This window comes from Theropithecus gelada, chromosome X, assembly GCF_003255815.1.
Source record: "Theropithecus gelada isolate Dixy chromosome X, Tgel_1.0, whole genome shotgun sequence".
NCBI classification, from domain to species: Eukaryota; Metazoa; Chordata; class Mammalia; order Primates; family Cercopithecidae; genus Theropithecus; species Theropithecus gelada.
Window position 1 is genome coordinate 14,207,000 of NC_037689.1, and position 24,243 is coordinate 14,231,242.

General features: G+C 35.7%; 1 protein-coding gene across 10 annotated transcripts in view; it reads right to left on the bottom strand.

Annotated features, from left to right (window-relative positions):
- The window catches only part of KDM6A (lysine demethylase 6A), a 232,263-nt gene that overhangs the window by 30,950 nt on the left and 177,070 nt on the right, over positions 1-24,243 (bottom strand). For 2 of the 10 annotated variants that reach the window (XM_025371871.1, XM_025371870.1), the window contains exons 11-21: positions 21,453-21,551; positions 21,090-21,309; positions 20,398-20,532; positions 19,790-19,945; positions 19,137-19,232; positions 17,802-17,903; positions 16,745-17,140; positions 10,206-10,984; positions 3,556-3,685; positions 1,889-1,994; positions 1,069-1,274 (exon numbers count right to left, since the gene is read on the bottom strand). In XM_025371871.1, the coding sequence (XP_025227656.1) occupies positions 1,069-1,274; positions 1,889-1,994; positions 3,556-3,685; positions 10,206-10,984; positions 16,745-17,140; positions 17,802-17,903; positions 19,137-19,232; positions 19,790-19,945; positions 20,398-20,532; positions 21,090-21,309; positions 21,453-21,551 (2,425 nt within the window). The remainder of the gene's footprint in view (positions 1-1,068; positions 1,275-1,888; positions 1,995-3,555; positions 3,686-10,205; positions 10,985-16,744; positions 17,141-17,801; positions 17,904-19,136; positions 19,233-19,789; positions 19,946-20,397; positions 20,533-21,089; positions 21,310-21,452; positions 21,552-24,243) is intronic. The other 8 variants (XM_025371878.1, XM_025371876.1, XM_025371873.1 and 5 more) reach the window with 7 other exon arrangements.

The window sequence follows — 24,243 nt, forward strand, 5'->3', positions numbered from 1 at the left end:
TAGGAGAATTCACAAAGTTCTCATTATAGTGCTAGAGGATTTTTGTAATGCTTCAGTGCTGAAAGGGCTATATGGGTCTTTTAATAATAATAACCCTCTGAGTTTTATATTTTTGTTTTTTTAATTTCCTCCTTCAGTTTTCTCTTACAGCCTAAGATTGGTAAGAAGAACACTAATGTTTCCTGCAGGAGCTGTCTATGAGATAACACTAATCTGGCAGAAGAAAAAAAAGGGAAGACAAGACGGGATTTTGCAAGCATAAAATAAACCTAAGACTTAGTTTATCCTCTAAATTAGTGGTTCTCAACCAGGAGCGAATGTGCCCTTCAGGGGATATTTGACATGTCTGGAGATATTTTTGAGAAGCCAGAGATGCTAATAAATACCCTGCAAGGTGCAAGACAGTCCCCCCACAATAAAGAATTATCCAGTCCAAAATGTCAATACTACGGAAGTTAAGAAACCCTGCTCTAAAAAAAGTATCCCAGAAATGAAGGACATATTTCACTAGACAGTAATTCTATTTCCCCATGATGATATTTACTTCATGAACCCATGGGTTTGTTTAGACTTTACTAAAAGCAAACCGAGGGTGGGTGTGGTGGCTCACACCTGTAATCCCAGCAGTTTGGGAGAGGCTGAGGTAGGCGAATCACTTGAGGTCAGGAGTTCGAGAGCAGCCTGGCCAACATGGTGAAACCCAGTTTCTACTGAAAATGCAAAAAAGTTAGTTGGGCGTGGTGGCACGTGCCTGTAATCCCAGCCACTCGGGAGTCTGAGGCAGAAGAATCGCTTGAACCTGGGAGGTAGAGGTTGCAGTGAGCCAAGATCGTGCCATTGCACTCTAGCCTGGGCGACAGAGGTAGACTCCGTCTCAAAATACATACATACATACATACATACATACATACATACATACATACCTACAAGAAAACTGGATAGCACTTACAAAGTATTTTATGTAACATAAAATGATGAGATGCATATAAAAGTAATGTGTCCTTTCAAAACTCCAAAGTAAAATCATCTTTAAAGTCCTAAAATAATCTTTAGGATACAAATACTTACTCTCAATGATTCCTGGAATGAGGAGGCCTGGTACTGTGCATATTTAGCAATTGTAGTATGAGATCTATTACTTTCACAATGCCAGATTTTCTTTGTTCCAGTGGGATCCCAGTTTTCATCTGCTGGCTGCAACAACTGTGTCCTCACTTCTACCATATGTTCATTGTTAGCTTCCACCAAAGTTTTAGTAGAGAAAAGTCCCAGGTCTTCATGAATACATAAATGTAGTTAAAAAATGAAAATTATATTTGGGATAATATTTTAAGTGCTTGTATTTTTTTTAAAGGAAGAAGGTAAAGCATTTTATGGCACTGTATCCAGTTCCCATAAAAAACTAGGGCCTCTGCACAACCTGAGCTATGTGCCAAGTTTGCAGAACCATTAGCTGAAGCCTTGAATATAACTGCTATGTCATCCCATCCGAGAAAGAATTAAGTGTGCAAGGACTGAAATTTCATTTATTTATTTAATTTCTGCAGATGCCAGGAAATACTTATGGGACTACAGTATTTATTAGTAGCATCAAATTTCACCTACATTTTATAATCAATTTTTTTCTATTAACCTAAATCACAATTATGTAAATGGACCCAAATAATAGCTAAATTTAAAAACCACCACAGAATTGCCAGTAACCAGTATCACCAACAATATATTCACATCATGGATTAAAGAAGTGATATACACACACACTCTCATTCTTAGTACTAAAAAAAATTAAAATACCAAAAAAAAAAAAAAAGTTTCTGCCAGTGCTTGAAAAGTTAAAAGACAGCGAAAGAAATAGACAAACTTTTTCCTTTTTTTATTTAAGGCTTACCTAACTTAAGAGCTCCAGCAAGGCCACGTATTACTGTAACAGGGTTGTTTGGATTTGTACAAAATTGATGTAATGGAGGAAAGAAAGCATCACGTTTATTTTCCAACTGTAAAATTAAAATATGTGGTTAGATCTCAGGAAAACAGAGCTTTTATTTAAATATTATGCTCCAAATTAATATTATTTTTCACAATTTAAATAATGCATTTTATGGGGTGCTATTTCTATTTGACAGTACCTTATCACTATGACTTTTGATTCTAGTTTAAATTAGATAGTAACCACATACATTTCTCCTGTCCATTTTATCATGACAAAAATATGTAGGAGAAATGAAACTGAAATTAAACTTTAAAATCAAAGTGTTTCAAACATTATTCAGTTTTAAAATGAAAAGACAATCCTGACACATGCTGCAACATGGATGAACCTTGAGGACATTATGTTAAGTGAAATAAGCCAGTCACAAAAAGACAAATATTGTATGGTTCCACTTACATGAGGTATCTAGAATAGTCAAATTTATAGAAACTGAAAGTAGAATGGTAGTTGCCAGGGGCTTGGAGGAGGGAGAAATGGGGAGTTGTTCAGTGTGTAGTTCCAGTTTGTCAAGATGAGAAAGTTCTGGAGATTGGTTGGACAACAATGTGAATATGCTTAACAGTACTGAACTGCACACTCAGAAATGGGTAAGATGGTAAATTTTATGCTATGTGTTTTTTTAAAAATCACAATAAAAGAGAGGAAAAGAAGAAAAAATTGTGCCTAAACATATTATCAAAGAAAGCAGACTGAAGAGGACCCATGAAAGATAAAAACTTAATTTTGCATTTTTTTTTTCTCTTCAGAGCTCACATTACAAGTTTTTTTTACATGTCTATCCCAGTGCTTCCCTTACATAGTAAGGGATAAACAATGACTGGTTGGAGGAAGAATTAATATGATAATATTTGGCCTCTAGAGGGCAAAGGGGTTAAATCTATAAAACAAACTCCAGTACCATTTTACAGATGCAAGATCATTATACACATACTACCCTAACTTTATACTTACAAAAAACTTTGATTTGGGATAGAAGCAGGAAAGTGAAAGGAAATAGGGTAGGAAGATCTATTTGGAAGAAACAGAAATAGGAATTGCTTTGACTGAACTCTTAACAACTTCCTATATCAGATTCCTATATTTCTATAAAGTAAAACTAGTATCTAGTTTTAAATAGCCTATTAAATTTTTTAGTGACATATATCTACTATCACACTTACGTTCTCACTTATTTTGAAGGTAGTATCTTTTTTGGGGGGCAGATGTATAAAACAGAATGAATGTTAAGGTCCACATAACTAAGTAGAATGCAGATTTAAAACCCAGTTTACCCAAAAAACGTTACACTTTTAGGTAGCTTTTTCCTAATACTGCTCAAAATTAGAGCAATAAAAAATATTTCTCATGATTCTAATATCATCACAGTTAATAGCTGAGAAGGTCTTTTAAAAATGCTATTACAAAATCTTTTTGAATGTATCTTTCCCCCCCAAAAAAATACTTAATCTGTTGCCAATTATCGTAATGTTTCCTAAAGGGCATCCATATAAATTTAAAGAAAGATTTTATGAAAGACAGGTAGTTGCAAACACTGTTTTATTTCCAGTCAGTCAATTCAGACTCACGTAAATACTAGGTGTAGGTGGATTCAACTTGTCCTTTGGCAAGGGAGGGTATGGTGAAGATGGTGGTCTTGGAGGTGGACATTTATCCAACAAAATGCTACTGTTAGATAAGCCATTTTTACCTAGATTCCTTAAAAAAAAAAAGAAGAAGAAGAAGAAGGGATAAATAAATCAGTTGTACATTTACTTGGAAAACAGAAAAAAAAAAAAAAAAAGAATCCTGAATTAAGTCCTAATTAAATTACTAGGCATTTGCACAAGTCCATGAGATGTGGGATGTAGATCCATCAGGAAAAACACTAAGAACGATTGTTAATTTCAGCAAAGACTTGATGCCTATATATCCTCCACTGAAGGAAAATAAAAGATATCACAACATATAAATTATTGATGACATTCCTTATTTTGTTCGTAATTTTCCAATTTATTTTCTTCACCTAAACAACAAACATGAGCTACAATTTCCTCTCTACCATCACATTCTTTTCCATCAATGTTAAAATATTAACTTGACCAAAAAAGTTCTAGATAATAGTAAAAAACAGAATGTCTCTTTTCCTATGTCTTATCTTAGCAATTATAATCAGAATATCTTTGTAACAACTCTCAAACCTGAGATTTTTTTCCTTTTACTCAAATCAGAAAAAAATTTCCTGTGCAACTCCTTGACTAATAAAATTCAGCAAGATGCCAATCTAGTAACTTATACAGCAAATTATAGTATTTCTTTTTAAACAAGGCATATAATTGCTATCTACTCTCTGACATTGTATATAATTATTACTTACTGTTATTTAGGTTGATGAAGGTATCACTCTGTTAAAATTATAAATTCTTAAGATAGGGTAGAATTATTCCCTAAAAATAACTCTTTTAGTGCAAGCAAGAAAGACATTTCCAACATTTCTACCAAACTTAGAAAATCAACAAGAAATAATTTTGAGCTTTCAAACCACTCCAGGTTAACTAACTTACCTCACCGAATTATTACAAATTCGAAAGCAATAAATGCATTAAAATATCAAGTACTCTTAACATATTAAATTTCAGGTAATAATTTGAAATTTTCAATTATTCTGGGAAGTCAAAAAACTCAGTAACTTTACTTAAGAAGGAATTAGCTACTTTCATCACAAATTGCAGAATAAAACAGGTTGAATTTATTTTCCTTATCTTGCTACACTGAACAAAGTGTTACCAATTAGCCTGTTTTGGTTGGTACTAATGAAAACTAGGCCTTAAACTTTCACTGCCATAGATTTTTAAGATGTTATACTAAATAGCACCATAGGTGTTACTTTCTTAATTTTTTCAACTACAACTCCAAGTAAAAACAAAAAAAAGTTCATGGCAGGCCTCAAAGGAATGATTTACGTTTAAAATAATTGACTTTTAAATGAAAATATATGAAAATATTATTAAACTGAAATTTTACTTTCAGCTAACAATTAAAGGTTGAATAAATTTTCTGTCCAAAACTAGTTTTCAATCTCTCTCCACAAAGCACATGTGCCTTGTACATTTAAAGACAGATATACACTTAAGCCTTTAGATTTGGGTATAAAATTAGTACCAATTTATAAACTCCATCAAATTTTTGCTTTTAACATGTAGAGAATTTTTGGTGAGACTGGGAAAGAAACAATTCAAGTATTATCATTAAACCAATGCAAGACAAAACAGTTGCAATATCTACATAAATAATAGTTTTCATGCTGAATTGTATATCTGCAACTCTATCGAATATAAGCAAAATATGACTCAGAATACAGAAAATCTGTCTTTTAGGAAAGGAGATGGATATACTACTGTATAGTAAATGGTTACTATTTTGAAGAAATTGAAATATATGAACCACGTATTAAAACTGTGCTATAAAAGAGCGTCTCAAACTAATTAAATGTGGCACCAAAATGTAAGCTTCTACAACATACTGGACACTCAGAGATGAGACTAGAAAACAAGGTTTGACAGATTAGTAGAATTCTGTCTCTATCATTTCTATAGTTCCGTAACAAAAAAGAGAAACGAGAAAGTAAAACAATGGAAAATGTTGTTGCCAATATTTTAAAATAGAAAAGAAAAAAGCGGGGCATGACTAGTACTTTCAGGGAGCTGATAATTCAATCAATTGAATGTTGCAATTACAATTTTAGACATGCAAGAAGAAAAAGTATTATAACTGCCTTTTAATGTATACCACTGACCACTGCAACATTAAGATAAACTAAACAAGAATCAGATTAAAAAATAACCAGCACTTTAAAAACTAACTACATATACGGAAATAAAGGGGTACCCAATAGTGCATACAAGTCATACCTAGACATTTCTTACTGTGTTTGAAACGCTGACTACCTGCCTATTAAGGTCAAGTTTCAAACACATAGGAATTTCCCTGAAGGAACTGATGACATATATAGTGCTCTGCATAGTAAATATAAGCTATTTCCACTTAAAATATATTGACCAATCCCAATGCAAAGGGCAGGGCTGTGGATAACAGGAATAGACTTTATCTTCTGAATGTGTAAATGTCCAACACTGTTTAGAACACCTCAAGCCAAGTAATAAAACTTCCATATAAAAATCCAAAGTGGAGAAAGGAGTTGAAGAAAGAAGCAGATTTTGGACCAAAACAGCATGGTACTGAGAATGATGGTTTCCAGCTGCATCCATGTCCCTACAAAGGACATGAACTCATCCTTTTTATGGCTGCATAGTATTCCATGGTGTATATGTGCCACATTTTCTTAATCCAGTCTATCATTGATGGACATTTGGGTTGGTTCCAAGTCTTGCTATGGTGAATAGTGCCGCAATAAGCATACGTGTGCATGTGTCTTTATAATAGCATGATTTATAATCCTTTGGGTATACTCCCAGTAATGGGATCGCTGGGAATTGAACAATGAGAACACTTGGACACAGGGTGGGGAACACTACACACTGGAGCCTGTTGTGGGGTGGGGAGCAGGGGGAGGGAAAGCATTGGGAGAAATACCTAATGCAAATGACAGGTTGATGGGTGCAGCAAACCAACATGGCACATGTATATTATGTAACGAGCCTGCATGCTGTGCACATGTACCCTAGAACTTAAAGTATAATAATAATAAAATAATAATAATAATAATAAAAAGCAGGTTTTGCAATGGATTTAGAGATTATCCCATCTTAAATCCTTTTCTCTCAGTTTTTAAAATCTCTCTGAGAAAAGTCAGAGTAGGGGGATATTAATTGTTGCCCAATTATTTAAAATATTGGCTTAAACTTATCAAATTTACCCATATCATTTGGTAGGTAGAGAAATGGTGAAAATGTGCTCTGTGATAAACCCATCTACACTTTAGTTATCCTTTGTTAGGAAGCTCCTAGACCAGAGACGTCAAGTCTCTTGTATCTGTGTTACTTTCCCCTTGAGTTCTGGACTCCTGCCCAGCACAGGCCACCATCAAGAGAACACACAGAAATGGCAAACAACATGACACCTATCATTTGCCATCTTACCTTTTTCTCTATGCCTCAAAAGATTTTTATCTCCAACTTATCAGAGCACTTTTTTGTCTCTTCAGTAATTGAGTCCTGGATTTACTGGAATAACCCAGTAACCTCAGGGATCTACAGTGTTTTGATGAATCTAGCTGTTTACAAGATATATATATATATATATAAAATTAAGTCTCCATAATAAGGCAAAATTGCCTTTTCGAGTTAAAAGCTGAAAATAAAACTAAAAAAAGTACTTAAATACCCTGAAATAAATGTTCGTATATGCCTGGAAAATGAGATGGAAGATTATAATCTTTAATACATTAAGAAACACAATCAGCTGGGCGCAGTGGCTCACACCTGTAATCCCTGCACTTTGAGCCAGGTGGATCACAAGGTCAGGAGATGAAGACCATCCTGGCTAACACAGTGAAACCCCATCTCTAATAAAAAAATTCAAAAAAATTAGTTGGGTGTGGTGGCACACGCCTGTAGTCCCAGATACTTGGGAGGCTGAGGGAGGAGAATGGCGTGAAACCGGGAGGAGGAGCTTGCAGTGAGCTGAGACTGTGCCACCGTACTCCACCCTGGGTGACAGAGTGAGAAAAAAAAAAAAAAAGAAACACGATCAACTAAGCACCTATAGCACAAAGCTTTATTAATACACAACTTATGAAAACTGCTACTATACAGTTTGTAACTTGGGGAACAGAACATAGCTCCGTGGAACTCTTTCTGACAATATTCCTCCTTAGGTCCCATACAGTTCATGATGTTAGTTTTGGACCTCCAAATCTTTCCCATTTTCTAGGAACTGTCCTGAGTCTACAGAGAGTGGATGAGAGAGAAAGCCCCTGCTCCAGTAGTGAGAGCAGCAGTACCTAGGAAACAGGACAGAGGCCCCAGCAGATGAGTGAGGAGCAGGTAGAAGACAGCCAAACTGGCAGTGAATCAAGGCACTGTGTCTAAGGAGAGCCAAGTTTAGCATTTAATCTGAACACTCCCTATTTTGTGTAGGCCCAGAGTTGAAGTGAATGATAGCGTAACTTCTAAAAAACACTAATATAAAAACCTACAATATAAAAATTTCTAAAGAAACAAATTTTAGGAACTCAAGAACCTCACTACATGCTTTAGAATAATTTCATTTAGAGATCATCCAATGCACTTTTAAGTTACTGACATTAAAAAATCGTGTAACACAGTTAAGATTAATTACAGTAATCACCATGTTGTAGGTCACTAAGGAAAATGCTGCCAACAATGTGTACCCAATAAAGAAAAAAATATATATAAAAAAGGATGTAATTTCTGCTCTAGTCTATGTCAGAATAACAGCTAAATAGTTAAAGTTTGACAGGAAATAATAAAATAGAAATAATAAATAATAAATAATAAAATAGAAACTAACAGAAATAGAAACTAATGGAAAATAAAACACAGACCAGCCGGACGTGGTGGCTCACACCTGTAATCCCAGCACTCTGGGAGGCAGAGGCAGGTGGAACACCTGAGGTCAGGAGTTCCAGACCAGCCTGACCAACATGAAGAAACCCCGTCTCTACTAAAAAATACAAAATTAGCCAGGTGTCGTGGTGCACGCCTATAATCCGACCCAGCTACTCAGGAGGTTGAGGCCGGAGAATCGTTTGAACCCGGGAGGCAGAGGGTGCAGTAAGTCGAAATCGTGCCACTGCACTCCAGCCTGGGCAACAAGAGCGAAACTCTGTCTTTAAAAAAAAAAAAAAGGGAAGAAAAGAAAACACAGACCAAAAGGTATTTTAAATGCTCGAACTCTTTAAAGAAAAATAACTATAGTGTAATTTACAGTAAAGTTCTAGCGTCACAATTAAAGTGATAAATTTAAATTAATTAATTGAAATTTTTTCCCCATACTCCACTGCTCCTACCCTATATCCCTCCCAAGCAACAAACTTACATATAAATAATAAAATTTAATTTCACCTCAATCACTTGTGAGTGACATTTAACGGTAGACCCAGGATACCTTCTAATAAAATAATCTGAACAACAGAAAAGATAATCACACTTTTAGATAACAATAAATAAGACATATAAGCACTAGCACCTGCAGGAAGAGGTTTATATGGCTATAAATAAGAATTGTTTTGAACTTTAAAATGTAAAAGCTATATTACATGGTCAATGCAGCCAAACTAGAGCTAATGTTTATATTTTCTATTTATAGAATGGTTATTTTCTATATATCATGACAATCGAGAACCAAAAAAAGATCTTTTTAAAATCTACTATATGCCTGCTCAAACTTAAAATTTAATGTATCAGAAAATATTACAGAATTATTTCTTGTTTGTTCCAGGTATGTTAACTAAGTTTCATTCAAGATTTAGTCACTTATAGAGGACAACAATTACAAGTAAATAAGAAAAATTATATATGTGCTATATACAATGAAAAAGCCAGTAAGAATCTATATGTCCTCCAAATATCAGAGAAAGATGGTGCTGCCTGATCCTTTGATTCTTCTTTTGTGGGACAGAAGAGGTTCATTTCTTCGTAAATTTCTGAGGCCCTGCCCTTCCTAGACTAGCAGAATATGTCTGGCTCCTTCCAGAATGGCTGACGGTCTGTCGTGTCTCTCCATTGCCCATTGCCCCTGACCTCTTCCTTCCTCTTCTGCCTGTTTTATAACCTCTTCTAGAATCAAATGAAACAGTCCAGTTTTCTCAATTGTAAGCAAAGACTAGCCTTGATAACTGACGGGGTCCATTCCTAGCCTAACATTTAATAGGCTCTGATCAAAAAAAAAAAAAAAAAAAAAAAAAAGGATTTTCCAGCCTTGCTGTATTTGGCCAAATAAAATTTAACCCATTCTCTTGTTTAAATCCCCAAAGTGAAGTCAATCACCTTGAAGCTGACAACCCTAGTAACCGGTAGAGGGCAGTAATAGCACAACCAGACACACCCACTCAGAATAAGCAATTTACAGGAATACTTCTCCCATCTGATTTGACCACAACATCTAAGCATAACAAAGCTTCTGTCAAACTCTTATTTCAGATGAATGACTACCCCATCTTTTGCTTACTTCCTATATCTTAAAAGATCCAAATTTCAGCATTCTGATCATGCTAGTAGTCAAACATTTTCACTTTGATGAACTTTCCCACACTAACCTGCATGCCTTCAGAACTTCTGCTGAGCTGGGGTATATGGACACAGACATTGATGGTATGATCTGTGGACTAGGTTTGTGGTTAACCAGAAGCAGATCTGTTTTCATGGGGCTCTGAGATTCTTCCATCCCTTCTCCATTAATTGTGTGTAGCCCACTGTGAGGGCTGTTAAGGCTGGTAACACTATTTGTGGTTGTCTGCTCAGTGGATTTTGGAGAAGGTGTTGCTGTGGAAATGGCTGAAGATGGTGAAGAGGCAACAGAGTTATCAGTCTTTGTATGAACAGCTGGGTGGATGTTATTGACTTTGTCACAGGTTCCAGTACCCACATTGTTATTGGCTTTTCCCATCAACAAGGCAGAGAGCTGAGGATTGTCTGAACTTAGTAAACCTGGTGACTTAGAATCTCCATGGCTAGGACTGCAAACAGCATCTGCCGTCATCTGATGGACATGATTAGGAAGTCCCTCGACACTGGCAGTGCTGTTAGGTGTCTCTCCAGCGTGCCTGCTTGTTTCAGGCACCGTCAATATGTTTCCTGAAGGCTTGCTCTCTTTGGTTAAGGTAATGCCTTGTTGTCCACCTGAGGTAGCAGTGTGAGAGGAGAGGTGATTGAGAGCAGCCCCCTGTGTTACTGAATTGCTAGGCAGGGTGGGATGTCCATTCTGATTCTGAATACCAGAGCCAGCTGCCTGGAGATGCTGGGAAGGCCCAGTGGAAGAGAGAGGTCGTTCACCATTAGGACCTGCCGAATGTGAACTCTGACCTTTGTGAAGCCCCTAAAAAGAAAGAAAAATAGTTTAAATCTAATATTAAGCAAATTGAGAATGTACAGAATTTAAAACATTAAAGAGAAAAGCCACTAAAAATAAATATCTAACTATATAAGATAATTTGACCCAAGTCCTAAAGTTATCAAAAAGTATCTGTAACTTAGCTAGTCAGTATTTAACATCTTTAGAGAAATTTTCCTTCCTATCTAAAATGACTCCATTATTAGCGTAGAATAAACTACTTCAGATGAAGCATTACAAATTTTAAGTTCCAATATACATATTTTCATCTAAATCAGACATGGATAGACATATATCATTATTAATAACGAAAAGCCATGACCATGGATCAACATAAACCAATTCTCGCTGGTCTGTGATCTGTTAAAAGATTAATATAGAAAGTGAGTTCATGAAGTTTTTAAAATTATCATTAAAAATATAATCTTCTATAATTCAAATTCTACTGTTAAAGTAGCTATCCTCAAAATTAAGGGAGAACTATTAAATCTATGAAAATATTTCAAAAAATACCTAAAGTTTCCCCATCTATCCATCCACACATATTTAGAAGACTAGATAGGCTTGGTGCAGTGGCTTATGTCTGTAATCCCAGCACTTTGGAAGGCCGAGGCAGGAGGATCGCTTGAGGCCAGGAGTTCAAGACCAGGCTGGGCAACACAATGAGACTCCCTCTCCACAAAATAAAAACAAAAAGAAAAAGGGGAGAGAAGAGAGAGGAGAGAGGAGAGAGGAGAGAGGAGAGAGGAGAGAGGAGAGAGNCACGGAGGGAGAGAGGAGAGAGGAGAGAGGAGAGAGGAGAGAGGAGAGAGGAGAGAGAGAGGGGAGAGAGGGGAAGGAAAGTAGGCAGACAAACTAGGTATGTTGACAAGTGTGCCTGTAGTCCAGCTACACATGAGGCCAAGGTGGGAGGATCTCTTGAGCCCAGGAGTTTGAGCCAGCAGTGAGCTGCACTCCAGCCTGGGTGACAGAGCAGGACCTTGTCATTCTTTAATTCTTTTTAAAAAAGGGGTGAAAAAGATATTTTAAGTCTCCACTAATGACTTTGAGATAAACTTCATTTTTCATCATTAATTTTCATTTTCATTAATTTGAAAACTTAGAAAAATACACTGCTACTGTTAAAGCAATCTGAGGGGGCAGTATACTAACAGTTAACAGAAGTTTTAAGACTAGAGGAAGATCACTTAGGGCATTTAATAGAATGAAAATATGACAACTGGAACTAAGATGTATAATTTTTACCTGAAATTTGCCTCTGGTGTCACAGAGAAATCTCTTTAAGAAGAATATTTTCATTTCATTTTACTGACAAAATGATTAAATAAGACAGCCAATTTTTCAGCAACACTGATTAAAGTAACATTGGAATCATAAAACAAGAGTTTACATTTGGAGTTGAGATTACTTCAGCAACAAGGTTAGAGAATTTTGTCAGTAATAAGCTATAAAGGAATAAAACTATAGCTGATGACAAGGTATTTATATACTAAAAGGTGCATTTAATCATACAGTTAAAATCAGCTAGCATGCTCCTAAAATCAGTTTCTGAAGCTGAAAATTGTAAACTAATGCTTTTACTCAATAGGCTTATCTAACTAAAAAAACTAGATATATTAAAAGTTAATACACATTGGCCGGGTGCAGTGGCTCACACCTGTAATCCCAGCACACCAGGAGGCCAGGGCGGGCAGATCACCTGAAGTCAGGAATTCAAGACCAGCCTGGTCAAAATGGTGAAGCCCTGTCTCTACCAAAATACAAAAATCAGCCGGGCATGGTGGTGGGCTCCTGTAATCCCAGCTACTCAGGAGGCTGAGGCAGGAGAATCACTTGAACCTAGGAGGCGGAGGTTGTAGTGAGCCAAGATCGCACCATTGCACTCCAGCCTGGGCGACAGAGCCAGGCTCCATCTCAAAAATAAAAAAAAAAAGTTGATACACACCAATGAGTGTGTAAAGGAGTGCAATTAGTTGTAAATGATTTAATAAGTAACAAAGTTCAATCATAATAAAGGAAGGTTGAAATTTGTAAGTTACATGACAATTTCTCATAAAGTAAAAATACTGCACATTATAATCATATCAATATTTAAAATATTATCCAACAAAGTCTGGGTAGGTGAGTTAAAATTTCATCAAATGTAAAATATTTAATTCAGAGGCTAATTATTTAACAAATACACTGATTACAATATGCAGACATGTGACAAAGTAACTATTTTATTACATCTTCTCTATCTGCAAATCAAGGTATTTTAAGCTACAAATTCTTTAGAGTACTTGCTGAATAATCACCTACACTTAATATAATTTTACTTTCATATCTTAAATTATACCCTTGTTACCAAAAGCAATCTGAATAAACCCATTCCAAACTGTAATGTAAATTCCTCCCTTATCAAAAGCTAAAAGGTAGATATACCATATAGGTCTATCAATTGTCTAGTTTTCATTACAATTTCAAAAATTATTCAAATAGGTTTTTATAAGACAGTTATCAAAAAGGCCTCTTCATTTAGAGTCTATGATATCAATTCCATATATCAATAGCAGAGACAGAGGCTCCCCAGCTATAGTGATATGCAGAAACTTCATTTGGGAAACTTTTGACCTGGAATCAGTTCAACACCATTTTCTAGACAACTTTCTCAACCTCATTACTTAAATTGTAAAGTTCCTACAGATAATGGCTTTGAAGGGCGTGTGAAGCAAAGGCTGGGGCTCCCTGCTACTTAGTATGGTAACTTACAGAGGCCTCGCGGCCTGCCAACTGAGGAGTTTCTTTTTATTAGAATTACAAATTACATTTTTAAAGAATATCACATTTCCAAAATAGGGTTAAGAGAGTATTTATTGAAAACTTCAGCAACTAAGTGAGCCAAAGTAGTAGATGTGAGAGAAAAGAAAATAGAACTATACTTTATAATCCTAACAAAGGCTTTCATTTATTAACTGCCAGTTATACCTTAGAACTATGATAGGCATTTTAACAAAAATCTCATGTTATCCTTTTAACAACTGTTTAATGTTTAAAGACAATGAACCCCCCAAATCCCATCCTCTCACCTATTCTAACAATTCCCCTTTCTCCTTTGCCATTTTCTCCCTCTCTACTGAATCTTTCCCATTGACTTTTACTGTTATTCTCTCATTTTAAATTTAAAACAATAACAAGACAACAACTCCTAATCCCACTTTCCCTGTCAGCTATACCCGGTTGTTATTCTACCCTTTTATGTCACAGTATATGGAAATAGAAGCCTTGGCACTGTGCAGTGTGTAGCCCAAACAACTATAAGCATGTGTGCTGGAACTGTCTATACTTCAGTTTTTCTCTGCCGATTTTATATTATCTTGAAGCAAACTACAATTAGGCTTTTGCACCCCAACAATCCACTGACATTGCCCTTATCCAAAGGTCAGCATATCTTTTCTGTAAAGGATCAGATAGCAAACATTTTAGGCTTTGTGGGTCATCCAGGATCATACATTATCCTTTTTTTACAACCCTTCAAAAATATAAAAATCATTCTTAGCTCACGGGTTGTAAAAAAACACAGGTTGTGGGGTAAATTTTGCCTGTAACCTGTAGTTTCCTTACTCCAATAATGTCAGCAAATATCTCAGATGGTCAATTTTCAGTCCTCACTTTATATGACCTATGAGCATTATTTGATCATGTCCTCCTCCTTGAAAGACTTTCTTCATTTGGCTTCCAGGGTATCACTTGCATTGTCTTTGATCTCCTACTATATCACAGGTCAATCTCTTCCATTCTTCTATGCTAGTTCTTCAATTCCCTAGCCTAACACACTGGAATGCCCTAAGGCTCAATCTTGAGTTCTTTTCTCAATCTATTCTCACTGATGGGTGATACTATCCAGTTTCATCCATCTTTCTAGTTGGTCAGGCCAGCTGGGACTCCTTTCTCACACATCACTCTGTATCAGCTAATCCTGTTGCTGTACCTTCCAAATATACCCAGAAGCTGACCACAATCTACTACTACCACTCTGGGAGCCACCATCAACTTTTAACCTGGATTACAGCTATAATCTCTAAATTGGTCACACCATTTCTATTTTTGCCTCTTTCAGTCTATCCACAGAGTACCAAAGAGGACCTAGTCAAAAACAAAGTTAGATCACATCACTCCTCTGCTCAAAATCCCCCCACAGTTTCCTGGATACTCAGAATAAAATCCAGTATCCTTACAAGGCTGATCATGATTTAGCCATCCTGTTTCCAGCTGGAGCACATTTCTCTCTCTTCTCACCCCTTGCCTGTCCTGTTCTGCCATGCTTGCCACCTTGATTCTCTTCAAATGTGTACATCACAATCCTATCTTAGGGTCCGTTGATCCATGCTGCTCCCTAAACCTGGAACAATCTTATCACAAATAGCTTCAAGGCTCACTCCTGTAACTCTCATCCAAATGTTATCTTTCAGAGAAGCCTTCCCTGTCCTTCTAACTGCAACTCTCCTACCACCAATCTCTAGTTCTGCTGTTCCCTTTCTGTTAGTGCTTTTTTCCATAGCACTAATCACAACCATCATCTAACATTATATATGTATTGCTTATTTGTTTATTGTCGATTTACCTACACCAAGTAAGACATCTCAGTATATTTTCTTTACTGATGTATTCCCAGAGCCTTGAGTATGACATGAACCTAGTAGGTACTCAGTATTTCTCTAAGAATGAGTAAAGTACTAATCACTTTAGATCAGGGTCCCACCAAGGATATTACTTCAAGAATAAACTTAAAAATCTTAGAGAAAGAACTTATTTCAGTTTTATCAATAATATAAGACTAACCAACAATCAGCCAAATATTTCCCTTTTTAAGTCAAATATTTCTCATAGATTAATAAAAGTACAAGCAATTTGGCTGTATGTATTGAGAGCATTTTCTTAAAGCTTACTCTTTTGCCCTTCAGTTTCACCTCAGCAAGTACCCGTATCATGGAAACAATCCAAAATATGGGAAATACTATGCACATAAACATTCAGAAGTAAAAACTTAGAAATTAAATGTCTAACGAATGTGCTAACGTTGAATAAAGTATGACCCATTTCCTTGACAAAAATAATGTTCATGCAATTCATTACTCTGTTTCAGAAACTTTAGTGGATCAACTTTGCCTTCAAGATAAATTTGGCCTCTCCTTCAGCCTCTTATTTCACCCTCCCCTCTTCATAGCCTATCTTCTAGGCACACTTCACCAGCCCTCTCCTCCCCTAAACTCTAGTTTCTGGAAGACTCTAACATCTTGGTTATGTGCTCTCCTAGGTACTCTGATAGAACTTTCCCACCAAAGTCACACTTCACAGTCATTATGGTAAATACTTCTTCACTGGTCTTTTTCTCCCACTAAAGCAAATACCTAACACCTAGTGTAGTGCCTGATCTTAAGTAGGCAATTTATGCAGAAATGAACTAAGTAATATTACATAAATGTGCTTATGATGCCACTGTAAATTAACGGTGCATTTTGGGTGATTTATATGATCTATTTTCTTCCTTTGTAAATTTGCTAGGTTATCTATGTCAGTAGAGACGGTACAAAGGGAACGAAGATATACTCATGTATGTACATATGAATCACAATGTAGTAATAACATCATAGTGCCACAAAATTCTTATAAAACCAGTTCCCCAAACACTTCTTTCTTCTTCTCTCAAACCCCAGTAAAAACAATTATGTGAAAAGCCAACAAGGAAGCTAGTTCTCCTATTACCTGAGTGGAGTTAGATAGTTGGTTTTTCCACGGCTCCTCTGCGCTGCTGGTCAGGTTTGTGCGGTTATGAGGTAGAGTGAGTGCGTTTCGCTGCAGGTAAGGCACGTTTCCATTACTTCCACTTCCTGTTATATGATTATTGCCTATCAAAATAGTGTCTGTACTTCCCAGCGTTCTTGATGTGCTACAGGGAACATGGCCTGCAGAAAAGGGTCCATTGGCTAAAGGCTGCCCAGGGCAGGCAGGACGAACTCCAGGCTGAGACACGCTAGGCACTCTGGTCAGAGCAAGCTGTGGCTGCTGGCCAGAGACTGAGTTTGTAGGCAGTGATGAGTCAGCTGTTGGCCCGTTAGGAATTCCAGTAGATCGTACCTGTGCAACTCCTGTTGGTCTCATCTGTCAAAAAACAAAGGAAAAGTAAATGCTGGTTGTGTAAACCATAGGGGAGAGAATCTATAGGGAACAGAATATGAAGATGTATAATTAGGGAACGTGTGATTTTACCCAAACGCTTAATTTCTCTAAGTTGAGAAACACATACTTTAAAAACAAGAAATTATATTTGTTCATTTTAAAATAAACTTCCTTGAAAAAGCAGAAATCTGTTTCAAAAAAAAAAAAAAATCCCATTAGTAATGACAAAAGGAAGCAGCTGAAAATTATAGAAAACGACCCAGAACTTATAGGTCCTTCTCTCAATCACAAAAGTGGGGACATCTCAAAATTTCATTCTGTTACATCCATGCCAGATCCTGTAAACTAAATAAGCCCTAAAAACCTTGCCTCAGTACTAAATAATGTAAACAAATCCTTAGAATACATGTGAAATATCATGTAAATAAATACAATACAAAGTATTGTGTTCAAAATTAAACTTACAGTTGCTTTTGTCTAAAAATCTGTCAATTACCCGTATTTTAAGATACAGAGATTACTAAATTCTGTCAAACACTAGTAGAAAGTAAAAGTGAACATAAACATGCTCTAAAATGACATTAGAGTCAATAAAAATACTCAAAATGCTAACAAATTTTAGGGAAAAATATGCTATACACACTTGGTGTTGTTGCATTAAGACAAACTGACTTTCCAGCTGTTCCAGCATCAGTTTCTGTGCTGGATTTAAATTATTTCTATTTGCGCGGAGCTGTTCCAAGTGCTAGAAGAAGAACAAAAAGAGAATATAGTCAAAGATATATTTAGGAAATAAGATCACTATTCTAAGCAACCTTTCCCTGAAATGACTAAACTCAGAACCACTATCTGGTCAAACATACTGTCTTCTGACCAACAGTCATACAAGACGAAGTCCTTTAATAAGCTTGAGAAATATAAGAATGAACTAAGCATTCATATGAACAAGATTTACTATGAGTTCTTTGTACTAGATGGGCATGAAATTTTACTCATCCATACAGTATTCTTAGGTATTCAAACAGAAAGCTCTTGAAGCTTAAAAATATATTGACAAGTATGCTAAAAGCAGCGCTGTCTGGAATAAGCAAAGTCTGAAGACAATCTGAATGTCCAAAATTAGTGATCTGCTTAAATAAAGGTGTTACATCTATATAAAGAAATATGATGTAACCATAAAAGAACAAGGAAGCTCTTCACATATTGACATGGAAAAGTCTGTAAAATACATTGTTAACAGCAAATAAGAATCCTATCGTTTGTGTAAAAAAGAAGAAAAATAATAATACATGTGAGAAAGAGGGGGATGTATATTTCCTTGTACACAAATAACATACCTCTGGAATGACAGATAAGAAATTAGTAATACCAGCTGCATTTTGAGTGGGTAGGGGCTAGAAGAAAACTTTACCCTATATACCCTATATTTATATTTTATGCAGTATAAACCATGCCCTGTTTTTAAAAAAAAAAAAAGAGATTAAAAACAAGAATGAATGATCTCCATTATTCTGGTAAATGCAGGCTCATTTTACTTTTGTGCATATTAATTGAATGTACTGCCATTTAACTTATAAGAATTAATACTTAGGGCTGGGTGCAGTAGCTCACACCTGTAATCCCAGCACTTTGGGAGGCTGAGGTAGGTGGATCACTTGAGGTCAGGAGTTTAAGACCAGTCTGGCCAACATGGCGAAACCCAGTCTCTACCAAAAATACAAAAATTAGCTGGGTGTGATGTCGCGTGCCTGCAATCCCAGCTACTCTGGAGGCTGAGGCACAAGAATGACTTTAACACAGGACGCGGAGGTTGCAGTGAGCCGAATCGTGCCACTGTACTCCAGTCTGGGTAACAGAGCAAGACTCTATCTCAAAAAAAATAAAAATAAAAATAAAAATAATACTTTAAGAACTTAAAGTTTGCTACCTCAACTCCTTTTTAATAGAAAAAACAATTTGTCAAAATCATCTTACATACCTGTAATTTCTGTGGTGTCAAACACCATGAATGAGCTTGTTGCTGTACTGGAGGATGTGACACAGCATGTCCACCACTCCAATTGTCAGAAGTATTCTGAGGAAAATCGATTTAAAAAAAATTAAAGAATATTTGGTTAAATCTACAGTTAATAATAATGGTTAGAGGAGGCCAAATGACTATGAATTGGAATATTTACATGTTAAAAAGATGTTATAACATTAAATTCTTTAAAAAATAATTTTACATGCATATTACACTTAGAAATCATACATTTAAAAATTACTGACTATTTAATAAGCCACCCAAAAAGGCCCACCCTCAAACTATGGCCCAAACAGCTAGCCTAAATACCACACTGTCCACTAGATCCAACATTAAATTTATTTCAATGTCAGTAAAAAGTGATGATGAAAAGTGTGCTGAGATCTTAACGGCAGGGAGATGAATAAAATGATTTGATGAATGCAAATTTATCCCTACTTTCTATATTTAATATGATACTAAGGGTTTGGGATGGAAAAACTCAAACCTTTCACTCTTTGATGTCCACAAATTTAAAATAAAGGACAGGAAATGTTCAAACTGCACAATTTCAGGGCAGCTGAAGCTTCTTTTTTGACTGGGATTTTCTATTTCTCTAAAACATATACCTTTGTTGGACTAGATGTTCTTTTCCTCTTGGCAGGACTGGACAGGTCATCTACTTGGCTAGAAGGAATCATGTGTAGTGGCAAGGATTGCTGTGAAATTGGTGTTTGACTGAGGCCTAATACAGGTTCAGTATTTGGATGATGAGGTTTACATGCCTAAGAATCACAGAAGGAAGACAAAAATAGGGTTCTATATATTCTTAATTCATTCCTTCAAATTATAAAACTTTACAAGCTGCATACTTTTCAAAGCTATGTGGACATCGCTGATTGCAATGATTGAAAATCAAAATTAAATGATTCATCAATGGAATAATGTGTACCTTCCTTTCAAAAACTTGCCTTAAAAATTAAACAAACCACTGTAGCATTATTTTAAGAAATCTCCTTCAAAATCATGAAAATGCACAAAGGTTCTAAGTTGGTACCCCAAAATCTCTTCCCATATTAGAGGGAATTTTATTTTGATCTAGATTCCCTTTGCAATTAAATCAAAAGGCTTTTCATTACTAAAAGCCTCCTGTGCTTAGTAAATTAAGCTTGACCACTAGAGAATTGAAAAGAACCCTTAAAGCTGGGCACCTGCAGAACATAACCCAACTTCTCACCTGCTGTGCTGTGTTCATGGCACCCTGCCTGGAGGTAAGCTCTGCGGGAATTGGTAGGCTCCACGCCTCCTCAATACTAGGAAGTAATTTAGTTTTATTCTGTAGACTACCTTGTGGAAGGTTACACAACTGAGCCTAGGAAAAATTATGTAAAAAGCAAATTTAACACAAGCCTACTTGAGTAAGAGCAAGTCCACTAAATCTTCCTAAATGCTATAGCTAATTGTTTTTTAAAAGAAAATAGATTCTAAATTTGGGGCTTTAGAAGACACTAAATATAAAGAGGGTAACCGGAATATAAACCTTTGTGAGAATCAAAACAAAGCTTGAGCTCTGTTTTCAGAGTTCTCATAGCTGTCTTCTCATGAAACTCCAAGCAAGAGTGAAAGACTGTTTGTGTTTTCTCTAAAATGCTATGACAACTTAAAAATGTAGACAGTACATAGAAAAAAATTATGTAAATTAATATGCATCAACAGAGTAAATGTGCAAAAGAGCATCTTTTAAAATACTGCATATCTTACTTAAAATGAAAAGTAAAATAATATTACAAGCTATGGTATGTTTACAAAATATGGAAACAGATTATAGACATCAAAACACAACTAGACAAACTTTCCAGCCACCCTCCTTCTGCCTGAGTGTTCTGGGGAAATATGTGGCTTTAAAAAAGTGCTATTTAAAAATTTTACCTGTAAATACTTAATTCGTGCTGCAAGTGCAGAGGTATTACTACAACTTTTGCTTCTAGTTGCATTTAAGTAGCATTTAATAGCATCCTGAGGCTGGTTGCAGGATTCATACAGAGTGCCTAGGTCCATCCAGGCTGCAGCATGGCCATGGTCCAATTGTACAGCACAAATATAGGCCTGTAAAGCATCCATGGGCTGATTTTGCTGCTGATATAGCACACTGGAAAGAGAAATTAAGAAAAAATAAGTCAACTCAGAAAACTGCTTGGTTTTATAATGATTTAAACTATGAAGTATAATATATGTGATGTAACCATCTTTGTATATCAATTAAATTACTACTATTTTTATACAAAGTCTTACCCTATTGAACACCATGTATCTGCACTTGCTTCTGATTTATCAATAGACTGCCTGTAAGATATAAAGGCATCCTGAACTTTCCCAATACTTGAATAGCACCTGAGAAGGGAGGGGGAAAAAAAAAAAAATCAAAAGAATTCCATTAATACTGAAACAAATTAATCGGCTGAAAGGATAGACTATATATCACAGCAAATTTTTTAAAAACCCTAATAAGCTAATATATTTATGTGTGTGTGTGTATATATACTTGGTAACTATAATGAATATTATAATTAGCCCTCCAGCAAACCATATTATAGTCTGTCTTATAGGTACTAAAAAGCATACTGCATTAATGAACTCTATTACAATGATTAGGGGACATATCACTTCAATATTATAATACTGAGAGCTGCATGCATGCGTGCACACACACACACACAAGCCACTCTTCTTATATAGCTGACCTCTAGTTCCCTATACCATCAAAATACAGAGTTAAAAACAAAAACACTATACGTTGGTAAGATTTGCTGTATCAGATTTCAATTTTCCTTTCCCAAGTAACAACACTGAGGGCAATAATTCTTTAATTCATAAAAAAAAATGCACATGTAAGACACAGTTAATCTCAAACTAAGTATCAAAAATAGTATAAAGTAAAAAGTAAAAATAATATATAAAGTATAATATTTTATGACTAGTAAAGTAAGCAAGGTAAGATTAATGATTCAAGGACTGTCATTTTCTTAATGTGAATATACATGAATACATGGATAATGGCTGAAATTATAAATACTGAAATTATCTTCTTATTCTTGGCACTAAAGGAAAAAGAAAAAAACAAAAACCCAGTCCCTATTTTCATGAAGCTTACAATTTAGTTGAGGACTGAAGATACATTAAAAATGTCATGATACCATAGCAAATGGCCAGTATAGGCAATAATTGGCCTGAGAATTTAGGATAAGACCATCATATACTGCAAGTTTCAGGAAAGGCCCCCCCAAAAAAGGGAAGAGTAAGAGTAAGGGATTTGAATATGTAAAGATGCATATTATTTAGTGATTCCTAATTGCCAACCAGTATATGGCACGTTTGCCAAGCAAACAAATTGGAAAGACAACACACACATACATACATAATTTTTCCAATAAACGAATTAATATTTATGCTGTAATGCTCTTATTTTGGATATTATTGGCTGACAGTAAATTGCAAAAAAAAATGTCCATGTCTTTACTTGCCCAAACACCGTATTTCTATTCTCATAATTATTCTTTGAAATTGTACTGATTTATGTAACCTAAAATTCTGGGAACCACTGATTCAGGCAGAGAAGATGAGAAAAGGCATTTTAAATGGGTTTGAACAGCATGAGCAAAACCTAACGTATATACAAGAAAGCACAGACACAAAACAGTAGAGAATTTTAAATCCAGCCAAAGATTACCCTAAAGTTTGCTTTTCTAACAAGGAGAGCAGTACATTGAAAGCACTTTATAGGAATATTAATTTTCTAACAATACGGAGGGCAGACTGAAAGGAAAATAAGTTATAGACAGTAAAAATAGAGGGTGGCTACATTCACTGGTTGGGAACAGGCCAAAATTGGAGTTAAAGTACTGAAAGCGGCAAGAAAAAAAGATGAGAGAAACAAGAAACCAACAGATTGGTAAAGACTTTGTGATTGATTGATTAGATGTTCACAGGGTGGGGGTTGTAACTTAGTAGTTAACCTTGATTTTAAAAAATGGTGATCTTTTGGCAAAAGTTAAAGGAGAAGGAGCTGGTTTGGGGAAGAATATGGTGAATATAGTTTGAAATATGCTGACTTTGACATGATGTGAGGACATTAAAATGGGAAATGTTAAGTAAAGAATAGGAGATGTAGTCCTGGAGTTTAAGATACCTTTAAGTGTTGAAATCTAGATTTGGAATTCATCCATATGGAAGAGAGGCTGTAAAAACATAGGACACCTACAAGGGAGATGTAAAAGCCTAACGAATCACTAATCTTGTGGTTTGAAAGGTATAAGAAATGTCCATGATTGAGAAGGCAGTTTCAGAGAGCATCTACAAACTGTTTTATGAAGGAAAAATTCATAAGAAGAGATCAGCAGTAATGCCAAACAGGAACAGACACCAGCGTGAAAGGGAATGCTTAACAGATAGTAGAAAACATGCTGTTTTGTAGTTGTTGTGAAATCAAAGCCATCTCAGATTTATAGACAAATCTGCCTAACTGCTGGGAGAAATAAGCAGTTCTTCCCAAAACCAATGTTTTAACATTCCATTCCTACAAAATCGAAGTAGGAAACCAATGTGCCCAGATACAGATGTCCAACCATCAACCACTTTTCCTCTAATAAAAGTAGGTTCCTCTGAGACAGTCTTGTGTAATTAAAAAAGCCCAGGGTGAACCTAGGGTCTAATCCCTGCTATCATACTAATTATCTGTGATTATGAACCCACTTTCTAAATCTTTGAAGTGACAGGATTTACAAGGTTAACCAGGTGACCTCCCTGGTCCTTCCCAGTTGTAATATTCTACAGTTCTGTGATAACACAATGATTGGTGCTAGCATAACAGAATATCACATTACAATTTTACTTCGATATACAAGTGCCAAATGACAAGCAAAGTCCATCTTCAACACAGACCTGAAGGCAGAGGTTAAGTAATAGAAAGCCTCAAAAATATTAGGGTCATCAAACCCCAAAATTTCTTACTGACAACTGAGGTCTTCATTTGGAACTTTAAAAACATCTAAAACATAATTCATTCATAATATCTTTCTCATAAGAA